At 36.9% G+C, this 14,809-nt stretch overlaps 1 protein-coding gene and 1 long non-coding RNA gene across 2 annotated transcripts; both read left to right on the forward strand.

Moving 5' to 3' along the window:
• Positions 1-1,766: 1,766 nt before the first annotated feature.
• Positions 1,767-6,103, forward strand: LOC107707333 (uncharacterized). Its single transcript, XM_016511324.1, has 6 exons — positions 1,767-1,843; positions 3,550-3,879; positions 4,563-4,892; positions 5,311-5,547; positions 5,960-5,976; positions 6,059-6,103. The coding sequence occupies exons 1-6, from the start codon at positions 1,798-1,800 to the stop codon at positions 6,101-6,103; spliced, it is 1,005 nt and encodes a 334-aa protein (XP_016366810.1). The 5' UTR covers positions 1,767-1,797.
• Positions 6,104-14,091: 7,988 nt separating this feature from the next.
• On the forward strand, positions 14,092-14,809 carry LOC107707350 (uncharacterized). Its single transcript, XR_001636245.1, has 3 exons — positions 14,092-14,171; positions 14,360-14,445; positions 14,773-14,809. It is a non-coding gene; the product is annotated as an uncharacterized LOC107707350 (long non-coding RNA).

A 14,809-nucleotide genomic window follows, 5' to 3' on the forward strand; every position in this document is an offset into this window, starting at 1 on the left:
CTCCTCCATGGCTCGTCCCGCCGTCTGCTCCACCATGGGTCGACATCATGGCTGTGGCCTGGGTCCTGCTGTGCTCCTCTTGCTCCGGGTCCCTCCGGTCTCCTCCCTGGTTCCTCCCTCCTTGTCGCCCCCTGGTCTCTGTCTGCCGGCCTCCTCCCGATTATCCGTCCTCATCCGGAACCTCCTCCCAAGTTCCCACCCATGCCTCCCTCTGTTGTTGCTACGGTGCGAGGACGCACCTTCCGGGAGGGGGTGTTATGTCAGGATTATGTACTACTCTGTGTGTGTTTTTGCCCCTGTGGCCCAGTTTCTTCCTCATGTTGATTTGTGTTAATTTGATTCCAGGTGGGTCTCGTTCCTTCTCAATTATCCTGCCTTTTAAAAGCCCTAGTCCTTTCAGTTCTTGTTTTATCGGGTCTACTTGTTGAATGTCCTTGTTCTCGGTTTTCCTGTGGATTATTATTATTATTATTAAAGACTGTTATTCAAGTACTCCTTGTTTCTTCGTTCCTTGCTCCCAGTGTGAATTGTGACACACAGTAATATTTTAAAAGATGAATCTATAGTTTAAAAAGTCCTGAATATTATTTCAGTTTTTTTTTTTTTTTTTTTTTATCAATACTGATATTCCATCACTAAATTTGTTTCAGGTTTTGGTTTATGCAGATGGTCTTTCGAAAAATATGCCATTGATGTTAAACATTATTATTACAATGCATGGGTAAATATCATATACACAAAAGTAAGTGGAATAACAGTAAACCTTCTTTAAATTGTTATAAAAATGAATGCAAAAAATACTTAGAATCTTTAAAACACTTATCAAAAGTTGGCGAACGTAGTTCCAGGCAGCTCTTGACTGCAATACATGTCCATATCACCTTGCCAAATGATTTGAGTTATTTCAAAGTCCTTACAGCTTATAACAGCCAAACAAATAAATATAGTAAACAATAGGATACAAATGACAGATAATTTCCATGTTTTTGCCACAAAATTAAATTTTATTGAGACAGACTCAGAGAGGTAATACACACGCACGCTCTCTCTCTCTCTCTCTCTCTCTCGCTCTCTCTCTCTCTCTCTCATAACTTAGTTATTAACTGCATTAGTCTGCTATCAAATACTCAAACCTCCGTTACTATGTCTAAAATGACATTTTGGAATTAGCAACGGAGGCGTTGGATGAGATGGATGAGAAATTAATTATATATTCGGTCCGTTGAATTCTTAGAAAATAATGCACACCCGACATTTCTAAGAATTTAACGGCCCGTCGTCAATTATTCCTTACATAATTAAACCCTTGGGGAATTGTATAAAACCTTGTATTTCCTTTTAAGACTGGTAAGATTTTGTGCCTTTTTTTTCTTTTTCTTGCACCCCCTGAAATGTTTCAAGAATGTTTTTTGTTTGTAGTTATTGTATGTAGAAATGTATACACACACATGGACATTTATGTATTATGGAGATGTAATTGGAAAAGTGTACTTTTTTCATATGCATTTTATTGTTCCCCACTTGAGTTTGTAAATTGATATTGTTCAATTAAAAATAATAATAAAAAAAGGTTATGGTTAGTGTTAGGGTGTGGCTGGACCTTCTAGTTCCAATGATTAGGTCCAGAGAGGAAGAGATGGACATTAGGCTCCACCCACTGGCCTCTGCAGTGAGCGGAGAAATTTACTTTCAGTTTTCATGGCAATGGAGTCGACACAGGGACTAAGGACTAAACACTAAACACTTTGGTTTTAACAGAATTTGGACTAATTTCATTTCAGTTGAAAAGTTGTGAAAATGATATTCTTTATTTTTCTCACATTAACTGCATTCTTTGTGTCTGGTAAGAAATCTATTTTTTTTTTGTTACACTTTCATTTCCTGTAAATCAGTGCTTCTCAAACCTGCCCTGGAGGAACCCCAGCACTTGCATATTTTGTATGTTTCTCTCATTTATCACACTTGATTCAACTCATCAGCTCAATTAGTAGAAACTGCAAATCCTGAATTTGGTGTGTCAGACAAGGGAGACATACAAAATGTGAAGTTCTGGAGTTTTGAGAAGCAAAGACAGCAACATAATGTTGGCCCAGATCTGGGCCGACACTGGTTGCTTTCAAATGGCTAAAACAAATGGTGCTGTGGCACAGTTTCAGTGGCGCTGATGTTAATAGAGAATTACAGTAGATCACTTCTTCTTTAAAAAAAAAAAATATATGTCTAAAAGGAAATGAAGCCTCATGAACCACTGAAACTTATTGCTTCCTCTTCAAGCTGAACACCTGTAGCGTGAACGCAACTTATCGATCAATCAGTGCACTTCAAGACGAACACACATTTCTTTTGTCATCAATCATGTTACTCTGTGAAACCAATACACGCCCCAATACAGGATTTTTCTGGAGATTGTGCAGCATGCTTGATACGTTGAAGCCTTGATCTAATGCGCGCAGCTGTGGTCACATTATGCAGTTGACGGGTTGAAACTTAAATGTCTGACAAATGAGATGGCACGGTGAAGCTGATTTTGATGTAACTTTCATGAATATATAAGATTTTCATTTAATGAACTGGAGCATCCTACTCATAGTTTTCTTCCCACAGATTCCTATTGGCTGCTGTTGCTGCCCCTTTCACATCCCAAATCATTTACTGCTTTTTTGTGTGTGTGTATTTTATGATTGTAAAGTGTTTTCATGATTGTAAAGTGATTGTAAAGATAAAATAAAATAAAAAATAGTGTATATAAACTGTTCCAGTCTTAAATATACAACAGAGATTTTAGAGTGCATTTTTACAATGAAAATGACAATGAACAAAACAACCTGTGGTTGGTTGCTTCACAGTCAGACGGCCTCTTGGGCAGCCATTGGCCAGTGAAGGCTGCTTCAAAACCTTTGTGAAAGATTTGTTTGGAACCAGTGGTTCAGAGTGCATATCAATCTGCCAAAGTCACATGATTTAAGTAAACAAGGCTTTCTTATGTTATAGCTTTTTTCGAAATATTTGAAGCGTCTACCTAGTTTTATTTTTACCTAGTGTCTATGTTTTTGTTTTTATTTTTATTTGTGTTTTTTATACCTGATCTCAGATCAATTTTATACATTTGTAGAGATTTAATGACACATTTGCATAATTAAAAAGAAGAGTTGAAGGGTTCAGATATAAATGCCTCTAAGTGCTGTTTGAAATTTTCTTATAAAATGAGCATTTTTATCAGGCTCCTATGTGTAGATTCAGTAATTTCACTTTAAAGCAGCACTATGTAACTTTTGGCGCTCTAGCGGTTAATAAACAGAACTGCACACATTCCGCGGAAGAACATTCCAACCGGAGCTACTTCTCTAAGTTTATGTCTATGGCGAATCACGCAGGTATGTGTTACTCCGCAGCGGTGACGACCCGACCAGGCTACAATAGTCCAAATATAAGTACTTATTATAAGTGTACCGTAGTGATTCGGAATAAGACAAAAACGCGGTTTGGAAGATTAATTCATGATGTACTCGCTCATAATTTATAATTACCTGTTCATTTTTTTTTCTCCAGGTGTTTTTAGCGATGATACAGACAAAGTGACCATGATGAAGGGAGATTCAGTCACTCTACAGACTGGTGTTAAAACAATCCACCTAGAAGATATGAAATGGTATTGCAATAACATTCGCATCGCTCAAATCAATGGAGATCAGAGTTTTATCTGTACAGATGTTCAGTGTAATGAAGGTACTGAGAGATTCAGAGACAGACTGAAGCTGGATCATCAGACTGGATCTCTGACCATCAGAGACATCAAAACCACAGAATCTGGAGAATATGAACTAAAGGTCATTAATAACAGCAGCATCAGTGAAAAGATCTTCAGTTTTGCTGTTCTTGGTGAGTCATTTTATGAAACATTCTTTAAATGAGTCAAGCAGAAGCAGATTATATATGTTTAAATCATATTAAAGTGTTAATTGATTTTTTGTTTGTCTGTTTCTTTTGTTTCTTATTAAACAGAACAGTTTAATTTGAAAACTAAATTATTTTCATTGATGAGCTGATAGTTTTATAAGAAGCTGCTGTTGTGCTCTGGTGGACTTAACAGTTCCCTTTCGTGGAACTTCGAACTGCGTCCTCTAGGGGTCGCTATGGGGAACGCCTCGTCGTGACCCGTGTCTGAAGCCTACATTGAAAAAACACCAACTTGTTTGGCCGGCGACAGCCATGACGTCACTACCGTCGCGACTAGTACAAAATAGGCGCCGGTAGCGCACATCATTCTCTTCTTCGTCTTCACTGACCGGTCTGTTCTCAGGGAACCATGGTTACACAAGTAACCTGAGACGTTTTTAGTCATCTCTGATCACCTTTTATTATCAGCTGTTTAAATGAGGATTTCATGTAATATAAGTATGTAAAATGTGTTTATAAGCACAATACATGCACAATTGTTGCATTTCACTCTGAATGTCCAGACTGAGAATGTGCATTCACTTTCATGTCCACAGTTCTCTCGTGATGTATACAGTAGTTCCCCGAAAAAAGGGTCCTCCAGCAGCTGTTGGTTTGTGTTTCAGATGTTTCTGCAGCTGAACAAGATCAAATGAAGAGAAAGTCAGTGGAGGAGGGAGAATCTGTCACTTTAGATCCTGGTGTAATAAAAAACCCAAATGATGTGATGACGTGGTATTGTAATGACACTTTCATCGCTGAAATCACTGGAGATCAGAGTAAGATCTGTACAGATGATCAGTGTGAAGAGAGATTCAGAGACAGACTGAAGCTGGATCATCAGACTGGATCTCTGACCATCAGAGACATCAGAACCACAGACTCTGGACTTTATAGACTAGTGATAATCAGCAGCAGCAGCAGCAATTCAAAGATCTCCAGAGTTGCTGTTCACGGTGAGTCATTTAATAAATGTTAAAAGGGAGATTATACATGTTTTAAGTACATCATTTATGTGTTTTTCCACTTACCTGTATATTCACATAAATTATATAGATAATTTCTTTAAAACACATTTATTGTTAATTTGGATTTTGTAGATTTATTTGTGGATTGATTGAGTTGTTAGTTTTAACAGTTAGTTGTGCTCTGAAACAATGACAGTCTCTCATCAAATAATATCTGATCAGCTTCTCTTAGTTGAGTATTTAATGTAAAATCAGTATGTAAAATGTGTTTTGTAAGTATAAAACTTGGATAAATGTTGTTTGTCAGATTCAAAGTCAAGAAAGGTTTGTGCAATTGCATTCATGTTTAAAGTTCTCTCAGGTTATGCAGGTTTTTTTCATCAGCAGCTGTTGGTTTGTGTTTCAGGTGTTCCTGCTGCTCAACGAGATAAAAAGAAGACCAAGTCTGTAGTGGAGGGGCAATCTGTCAGTTTAGATCCTGGTCTAACCAAAAACCTAAATGTTGTGATGAGATGGTATTTTAATGACACTTTCATCGCTGAAATCACTGGAGATCAAAGTAAGATCTGTACAGATGATCAGTGTGAAGAGAGATTCAGAGACAGACTGAAGCTGGATCATCAGACTGGATCTCTGACCATCAGAGACATCAGAACCACAGACTCTGGACTTTATAGACTAGTGATAATCAGCAGCAGCAGCAGCAATTCAAAGATCTCCAGAGTTGCTGTTCACGGTGAGTCATTTAATAAATGTTAAAAGGGAGATTATACATGTTTTAAGTACATCATTTATGTGTTTTTCCACTTACCTGTATATTCACATAAATTATATAGATAATTTCTTTAAAACACATTTATTGTTAATTTGGATTTTGTAGATTTATTTGTGGATTGATTGAGTTGTTAGTTTTAACAGTTAGTTGTGCTCTGAAACAATGACAGTCTCTCATCAAATAATATCTGATCAGCTTCTCTTAGTTGAGTATTTAATGTAAAATCAGTATGTAAAATGTGTTTTGTAAGTATAAAACTTGGATAAATGTTGTTTGTCAGATTCAAAGTCAAGAAAGGTTTGTGCAATTGCATTCATGTTTAAAGTTCTCTCAGGTTATGCAGGTTTTTTTCATCAGCAGCTGTTGGTTTGTGTTTCAGGTGTTCCTGCTGCTCAACGAGATAAAAAGAAGACCAAGTCTGTAGTGGAGGGGCAATCTGTCAGTTTAGATCCTGGTCTAACCAAAAACCTAAATGTTGTGATGAGATGGTATTTTAATGACACTTTCATCGCTGAAATCACTGGAGATCAAAGTAAGATCTGTACAGATGATCAGTGTGAAGAGAGATTCAGAGACAGACTGAAGCTGGATCATCAGACTGGATCTCTGACCATCAGAGACATCAGAACCACAGACTCTGGACTTTATAGACTAGTGATAATCAGCAGCAGCAGCAGCAATTCAAAGATCTCCAGAGTTGCTGTTCACGGTGAGTCATTTAATAAATGTTAAAAGGGAGATTATACATGTTTTAAGTACATCATTTATGTGTTTTTCCACTTACCTGTATATTCACATAAATTATATAGATAATTTCTTTAAAACACATTTATTGTTAATTTGGATTTTGTAGATTTATTTGTGGATTGATTGAGTTGTTAGTTTTAACAGTTAGTTGTGCTCTGAAACAATGACAGTCTCTCATCAAATAATATCTGATCAGCTTCTCTTAGTTGAGTATTTAATGTAAAATCAGTATGTAAAATGTGTTTTGTAAGTATAAAACTTGGATAAATGTTGTTTGTCAGATTCAAAGTCAAGAAAGGTTTGTGCAATTGCATTCATGTTTAAAGTTCTCTCAGGTTATGCAGGTTTTTTTCATCAGCAGCTGTTGGTTTGTGTTTCAGGTGTTCCTGCTGCTCAACGAGATAAAAAGAAGACCAAGTCTGTAGTGGAGGGGCAATCTGTCAGTTTAGATCCTGGTCTAACCAAAAACCTAAATGTTGTGATGAGATGGTATTTTAATGACACTTTTTGTTACTGTCTTTGGTAAATAAAATTAAGTCCTTCAGGGCCTTTGACCTTTAATAATTTTAAAATACAATTAGAAATGTTTAGAAAATGTTTGCATTGTTGCCAGTGTGAAAAAGAGAGCTTTGACTCAGTATTAAAATATGATTAAGAGCATCTCTATCACCATCATGTGTACATTAAAATGACACTACTGCCAAAAGTTTAATCAATAATTAAAACTGATGATCAAAGTAAAAAGATGTATATCAGTAAAACTGATTATCTCTCTCTAGTAATAATGACTGTCTGTCTTTATCATTACAGATTTTGCCCTGTCTTCAGCTGCTGTAGCAGGAATATGTGTTTGTGTTCTGCTGCTTGTTGCTGCAGCCGCTGGTGTGATTTACTATGGCAGGCTTCAAACAAAAAGGAAGGGTTTGTATCGCATACAGATAACAAGATAGAAATCGCTCGAAAGCAATCTTTGAAAGATGTAAAAAGATGTATTTTTATCCTAATTAACCAAAATAATGTGTTTAATTGAGTTTGTTGTTGTTCAAACAGGCAGCAGGAGGCAGTGCAGTGATCAGGTGAGATACTTCTGTGAGCATATTTGAAGCACTTTAGATGTGCATGTTGTTTAGGAAGATGAATGTGGATTTTCAAATGCAAAATTACAAGTCATATTATTTGTGACATTTGATATTTATTATTTGTGACAATTTTTGTTTTTTTTATATTTGTTATTCCTTTTAATAGAACCATCAAAATTATTCGTAAATAGTTTGCGATATTCTAAACGTTATGCTTCAGACACTGTTATTCAAATATTGCATTAGTACAGAAGATCACACTGTGATGCAGTTTATCAGACTGAAGATTCATTGTATTTGAAAGTGAAAGTGAAACTTAAAGTAATGTGTGGCCAAGTATGGTGTCCCATACTCGAAATTATCCCATCCAAGTGCACACACAGCACTGAGTAGTGAACAAACACACACACATCGTGAACACACACCCGGAGCAGTGGGCAGCCAATTTTTGCTGCGGAGCCCAGGGAGCAGTTGGGGGTTTGGTGTCTCGCTCAAGGGTCTCACCTCAGTCGTGGTATTTGTAGGTAGAAGAGAGTGCTGGCCCCCCAACTACAATCCCTGCCGATACCGAGACTCGAACCTGTGACCTTTGGGTCACAAGTCCAACATTGTGTTTATTATTTAGGAAAAGAAACCCTGTGTGCAACTAGCAAACATCTGGAAAAAGCACCATGTGTTTCTATAACCCAATCATCATCATCATTTACATGTGAATCTGTGATTTATTACAGGAGACTCATTTAAAAGACTCGTCCCCTAATCCGTCTGACATACTGAATACTGCTAATGAGACATCACCTGATGGGAATGAGACTGAGGCTGCTAATCAGACACTAATGTGACATCATACATTATTTTGACTTTAGCTGAAAGAGACAATGAAGAAAAAGTAAGACACATGAGAAGAGAATCAGCAGAAACTTTCATGGCTCTCAGAGAATATCACGAAACCAAGATTTTAGTATATGGTATCAATTCCAGTCACATTTCACCTCAACATCACAGCAAAAACTGAATTATTATAATTAAGCGCTTATAATTTTTTTTCTTTTGCTTGATTTTTTACTAAAGCTGCTACAGTTGTACTGTTTCTTGTAATTTCCACCATACTGCCTGTTGATGCACTGCTGGTCTGACAAATCAATGACTAAACTTTACTTCATGTAAACACAATGCTAAGATCAAATTGATGCAATTAAGCTGATAATTGTAGTAACCATAATCACAGGGATATATGTGGCATATGCTGATTTTAAACACAATAAACAGGCATGTAAACATTAACAGTGTACTGATGTACACTGATGAAACGGTCACACGCAGATTCATAAACATGATGGTAAGGCCCACTTACGGTCGTGTGGACTTGCAATAGCTGCAGTATATTGAATTTTTAGGAGCATTAAAAAAATTAATAAATAAAATCAATGCGTCCATAGAAACACTGCATCCAAATGGAGACATTCTTGGCAGCCTTTAGCCACTGCCTTAAATGTGCTGGATCATTCATTAAAAACTGAAAATAATTCACTACTGCTAAACATTTACTTTTCATGAAGTGATGATTACTTTATCTGGCTAGCAAGTTATTTAATTTCATTTGTTGCCATTGCCAGATGAAGACCTGTGGGGCATCTGAGGTAAACAATAATGCATCATATCATCTGTTGTTTCATCTTGATGTGTTTGTATTCTAGAATATTAAGACTTGCCATTACTGCTTTGTTTTTATACGATCATTTGCCTTCAGCTTTGACTAGCGGTTTTTCTTGGTTCTCTATTTTGGCGACACTCTTTGTTCCCTTTTTTTTGGATGTATCTTTTGTTTGGTGCTCACTATAAATATGTAAGGGTTATTCATACAATTTGGTAGATTTTGAGAGGGTCTTGTTAGAGGGAGAAAATGTCGGTGTTCCATACGCTGATCAAACTCAGACTAGTATAACCTATTATTTCTGACACACATACAGTGGGTACGGAAAGTATTCAGACCCCCTTAAATTTTTCACTCTTTGTTATATTGCAGACATTCATATAAGAAATGTGTCCACCCTGTTAAATTTTTACATTGCACTGTGCAACAGAGTAGAGGTTTAAGCTAATGAAGGCCATTACAACAGGGTGGACATGCCATGTTTTACAGTATTAAGACTATAACTCGTCTAAAATGAGGAAATGTGAGAAAAGTTTATGACTGAATCTTTGCTCTCAGAGGTGCTTTCCCTCCAAGGAAATTATGTCACTTCTAGCAAGTCATGTGATTTCAGGCATATGCTTAAGATTTTAAATGTCAAATAGCAGCAATTTAACATGGTGGTATGGAGTTTGAGGGACATAAATACATACATGCATGCTATATATATATATACCTTATGTAGCACGGTGCTTGTTTGTTATTGTTCCGTTGAATTGCTGTATGAATTGAGTTTAATTGTGGACTATGTCTATGTGTGCGTTTTCTTATATCTTTGAGTGTTGCACAAATCCTTTGGGAAACTTGTGTAAGAATGAACTGGTGGAAAATAACATTGATTATAAAGAAATTTGCAAGTAGGTTGAGGCAAGTCTTGAAGGCAAGTCATCTGATTCATTCAAACCATAGACTGTATAAAAAGACGGACGTAGTGTCCGTGACGTCACCCGTAGGTTTCTGAAGAGCGTTTTTGAAGCTCAAAGTGGGCGGAGTTGGCCGTCGCCATCTTGGCAGCGCGTCACTGCGCGTCACTCCCGGATAATCGAAAAGAAAAAAAATTCACCCCCCTCACAGTTGTCATGAAGGGCAAAATCAGCTATATAGACCAAAACCACTTTTTGTACCAGGCTGTAAACATTTATTTTTTTTCTGCTGTAAAGTTGGGCATTTTAACATGGGGAGTCTAGGAGCTAACCTCTAGCGGCCAGTCGATGAATTGCAGTTTTAGTCACTTCCGTGTTGGTTCAAACCGGCTGATTAATTCATGAACGAAGCAAGTGACAGTTTTTATAAACGGGTGAATGACAGTTCATCATTTTCACAGTTCATCATTAATCATTGACAGTTTGACTGTTTGTTAAAAAACACTGCATCATTCAAGAATGAAACACCAATCTGTGTTATTGGAAAACTCTTCTGTTTTGTTTAACTTTTGTTAGCAAAATAGGGCAAAAACTGTCAATAAATATTAACTTATGGTTTATTGAACTGTTAAACCTGTTTTATATCAGCAGTGTTTTTTTTAAGTTGTTTTCTGTAAAGTAGAAGTCAAACTGTGAGTATCATGAGCTGGAATGGAAAAAACACCTTCAACCACATGTCATTCAAACAGACACACTTCTGACACCTCAGACACACTCGCAAACTGACATCAAACACCAACGTCTAGCAGCAGACATGCTCATGCAAAACATGTCTGTACAGAATGAAGCAGGGTTCACTCTGACTATTTTTGATGAGTATTTTGCATCTACGTTTTGCACTTGGGGATACACGCACACATTTTTGAGACTTTAAAGGCATAGTTCGCTTAAAAACTGACATTTCTGTCATCACTTTCTCACCCTAATGTTGTTCCAAACCTATACAACCTTTGTTCATCTCCAGACCACACACGAAGGTGTGTTTAATATTCTCTCGTCATTTTACATTATCCATTGAAAGTCCACACAACTAACCTCTTCAAGCTTCAAACAGTTTATAAAGACATTGGGCTCTAATTCACATATAAACATTGACTGATGCACATAAAGAGTTGATCAAATATGCTAAACATGGAAGCTCAAACCTGCATGCTTGATGTGCAATAAACAGTGAGGATCATTTCTGCACATTAGGCAAGTCTATATTTATTTTTTGATGCATCAAAATAGACTTTTAATTTTAATCTTGTGGGTTTGATATCATGCCGTCTAAATGAATTTTGTAATGAATACATCTGATGATTCTCACCAATCCCAAAACTCAACAATACAAAAGTGAAAGTGAAAGTGACCACACAGCTGGATCTTGTACTTAAAAAAGGTTTGATCATCCTCTTATGGCGACAGATGCATACTATACGTGGGTCTCCTCTTTGATTTTCTGTAAAAATAAAATACACAAGATATAATAATAATAATAATAATAATAATAAATTTATAATAGTAGAAATGTGGCATCAAGAAAATGTTTGCCTTCCTATTACTGCTAAGGTTACTTGAGCCAGATTGAGATCAGATTCTCAGTAGTTTTTTTTTTTTGCTTCAATGCCTTTTTTATGAATACTTTAGTGATTGGAGTTTTAAACCGTAATTACAAAAATTCTTACAATGAAAGCAAATTCAATGCCTTTAGGGGTACAACAGTTTGTCGCTGCACGCTGTCTTCAAAGAGATACGGTTGTATCTTCTTTATAACTAAATAGTGCGTATTTGTACCCTAGAGCAGTGATTCCCAACCGTAGGGGTCCCTAAAGATTTACAAGAAGTCGCCAAGCTCACTCTAGTTTGAGGGTTGCAAATAGCGATACACCACTATTAACCGCGATATGCCGCTATTGGTATCTTAATAGCGGGGAAAAAACAACAATATTAAACGATTAGTGTTGTCGTTTAACATTATGGATAATCATTAAAACCATATTTGATTACTGGGATTTGAAAAACTCTATTCTGTTTCTGTTTGTTTCGTGTGGGAAGCATGCAATCTGCGATCACGTGCAGTTGCTGACGGTCACATTACTCGCTTTCGTATGCGTGCTCTTTTTTGTCAGTTTCACTTTCGCATTCGAAATCGATCACTTTCAGCAAGGAGGGGAGAAGAGGGGAAGGGGGGCACAGTAACTCATTTGTGGGGGCAAGGCATGCGAATACCCCACTCCCCCACCCCTCCACCACAGACCTAATGGTATGCAGAAATATAAACATGATGCATGCTGCATTTAAAAATTCACAGTTTTTCCAAATGCATAAATAACAGCAGATGTGTGACCGTCTTTGAACAGACCTGTGAGCCATTTTTTTGGTTGTGAAGTAGCATGTGGAATTTCACACTAGAATGCTGCAACATGCATATTGTGGTGCAAAATGCAAATCTCATAGCATCATTTAAATGTGTGACATTATAAACAAATTCTGTTACATGATACTATTGATATAAACTGTGTAAAAAATTAATACAATTAGAATTAGAATACCCTATATTGAAGTAATGACAGAATGTACAATATATACACTATATATATATATATATATATATACTGTATATATATATATATATATATGATATGTGATTTTGTTGTAGCAATAGCCAATCTGTTCCAAATGTCTTTGGAGTCTGCGGAAAAAAAGAACAATGTAAATGCAGCCGTGGTGCTAAAAAGCAGGTCTGAATTTAATCAAATGATTTAAAAGTGCTGCTTCTTATGTATTGTTGTGCAAACCATGAGAAATGTGTGCATCGTTATGACTTTCACTTTCTGAAGCTTTACTTTCCTGTCAGATAGTCTTACTGAATGTTTTTGCTAAAATAAACATGTACTGTTTACTTAATTTACTTGGGGAAAAAAGGGCCTCTACTTATATTTTTTTGCTGAACTTGTTCCCAAAATGGTACCAGTACATACAGTTCACTGCATTATTCACATTTAAGGGCGATCTTATGGCTTTCATGCATATCCGATATGGTGCTCTTACAGTATGTATGTAAGAATGTAATGATCAAATCGACAGACAAAAACACAAGCGCTCACACACCTAAATGTGACTTACAGCTTAACTGACACTGAGACTAAGGCTACGTCCACACGAAGCCAGATCTTTCCATATCCGATCTATCTGCGTCCACACGAAACCACAAAACTGACATGTGCATGTGGCGCTGTAATTCTGCCACAGAGATACACTAAAAACGGAGAAGAAGACTTGGACTATGCGCATAAACTTTGCGCGCTGTATACAAACAAACATGGAACAATACATTTATTAATCTGTGTTAATGTTAGTTAATAAAAAGACAATCGTTCAGTGTTTGTTCATGTTTTTGTTGCTGTTACGTGACGTAGCGGTGTCTGACTAGGGGCGAGACGTGGGCTGATGACTTCATCGTTTCAGAAAATATACGGATTGGCTGTCCACACGAAAACACAAGGGCAGCGTTTTCAGATTTATCCACTCTGGGACCCGGTTTCAAAAAATATCGGTTTCACTCTCCCAAAACGCCGGATCCGTGTGGACGAAACGCCTATAAGATACAAAATGTATGCGTATACAGCTAAACGCGTCTCTGTGTGGACGGGGCCTAAATATGTAACATGTCAGTCTGTTCTGTGTCCCCACTGGGTTTTGCTTTCTTCCCTGTGACCTGGTTTTGCCTGTGTTCTAATTAGTTCATTCATCCCACCTGTTGTCTCAATTATCCTCATTTGTGTCTGTTACTTAAGTCCTCAGTTCTCCCTCTGTGTTTGTTGGTTCTCATCTAAGTTCATTTGTGTTCTCCGTTTTGCTCCTGCCTGTTTCTGATCTACGCACACACGTGACAAAATACAGAGATCTTACCAATTGTGCTTTTCTTTTGTAGAACGTTGGCTCAGCATAAGTGATCATTTCTTCACAAGTCTGAACTGCAGCAATAGATGAAATAGGTGCATTAAATAGCCAATCTTAACTAGATCTGTTTCTTTACAACATATGTATCATTATCAAGGCTCAAATGTAAGCATTAATACATACAATCTATGTAAAATATTAGAAAACTAGATGGACTAAATTAAAATAGATGAAATTTTAAGTATAATAGGGTTAATTTAGGCTATTAATGGAGTAAAATATTTAGTGTATTTTTCACATTTCTTGTTTAAAAGCAGTAGTTAACATTTGCCTTCTCTGTCATTTTTTCTAAGTTTCTTGCAGATGCAACACGTCACGACTGCAGCTACAATCAACAGAGCTCCAGCAGCAGCAGAAATCAGCACTATGTACAATAAAGGTAAGTCCTGATCTGTAATGAACAAAATGAGCCATTATTAGTGTGAGTGAATCTGTTAGCCTGATCTACAACAAACACTACCAAACATCAGCACTATAACTTAATAGATCAGCTCAGTTAATCAACATTAATATCAACACCAACATACCTGGACATGGCTGACAGAGTTTGCTGATGTCCAGATGTTGAGTCTGGTTGCTGATGGGATTGTTGAGCACACAGCTGTAGGTGTTTTTATCCTGATATTCCACCTCCAGAGGTAGAGAGAGACTGATGCTGAGATCAGACACACTGATGCTGGACAATAAACTGTTTCCTTTGTACCAGGAGAGAGTCACATGACCCACATTCACCACTGAACACA

This window comes from Sinocyclocheilus rhinocerous, unplaced genomic scaffold, assembly GCF_001515625.1.
Source record: "Sinocyclocheilus rhinocerous isolate Xijiao unplaced genomic scaffold, SAMN03320098_v1.1 scaffold1316, whole genome shotgun sequence".
In the NCBI taxonomy this organism is placed as follows: domain Eukaryota; kingdom Metazoa; phylum Chordata; class Actinopteri; order Cypriniformes; family Cyprinidae; genus Sinocyclocheilus; species Sinocyclocheilus rhinocerous.

Excerpts from the sequence above, each read along its gene's own strand:
- LOC107707333 (XM_016511324.1), top strand. The coding sequence starts at position 1,798 with ATGATATTCTTTATTTTTCTCACATTAACTGCATTCTTTGTGTCTG. Across the intron at positions 1,844-3,549 it reads AACTGCATTCTTTGTGTCTG|GTGTTTTTAGCGATGATACA; the intron begins GTAAGAAATCTA and ends TTTTTTCTCCAG. Across the intron at positions 4,893-5,310 it reads CTCCAGAGTTGCTGTTCACG|GTGTTCCTGCTGCTCAACGA; the intron begins GTGAGTCATTTA and ends TTTGTGTTTCAG.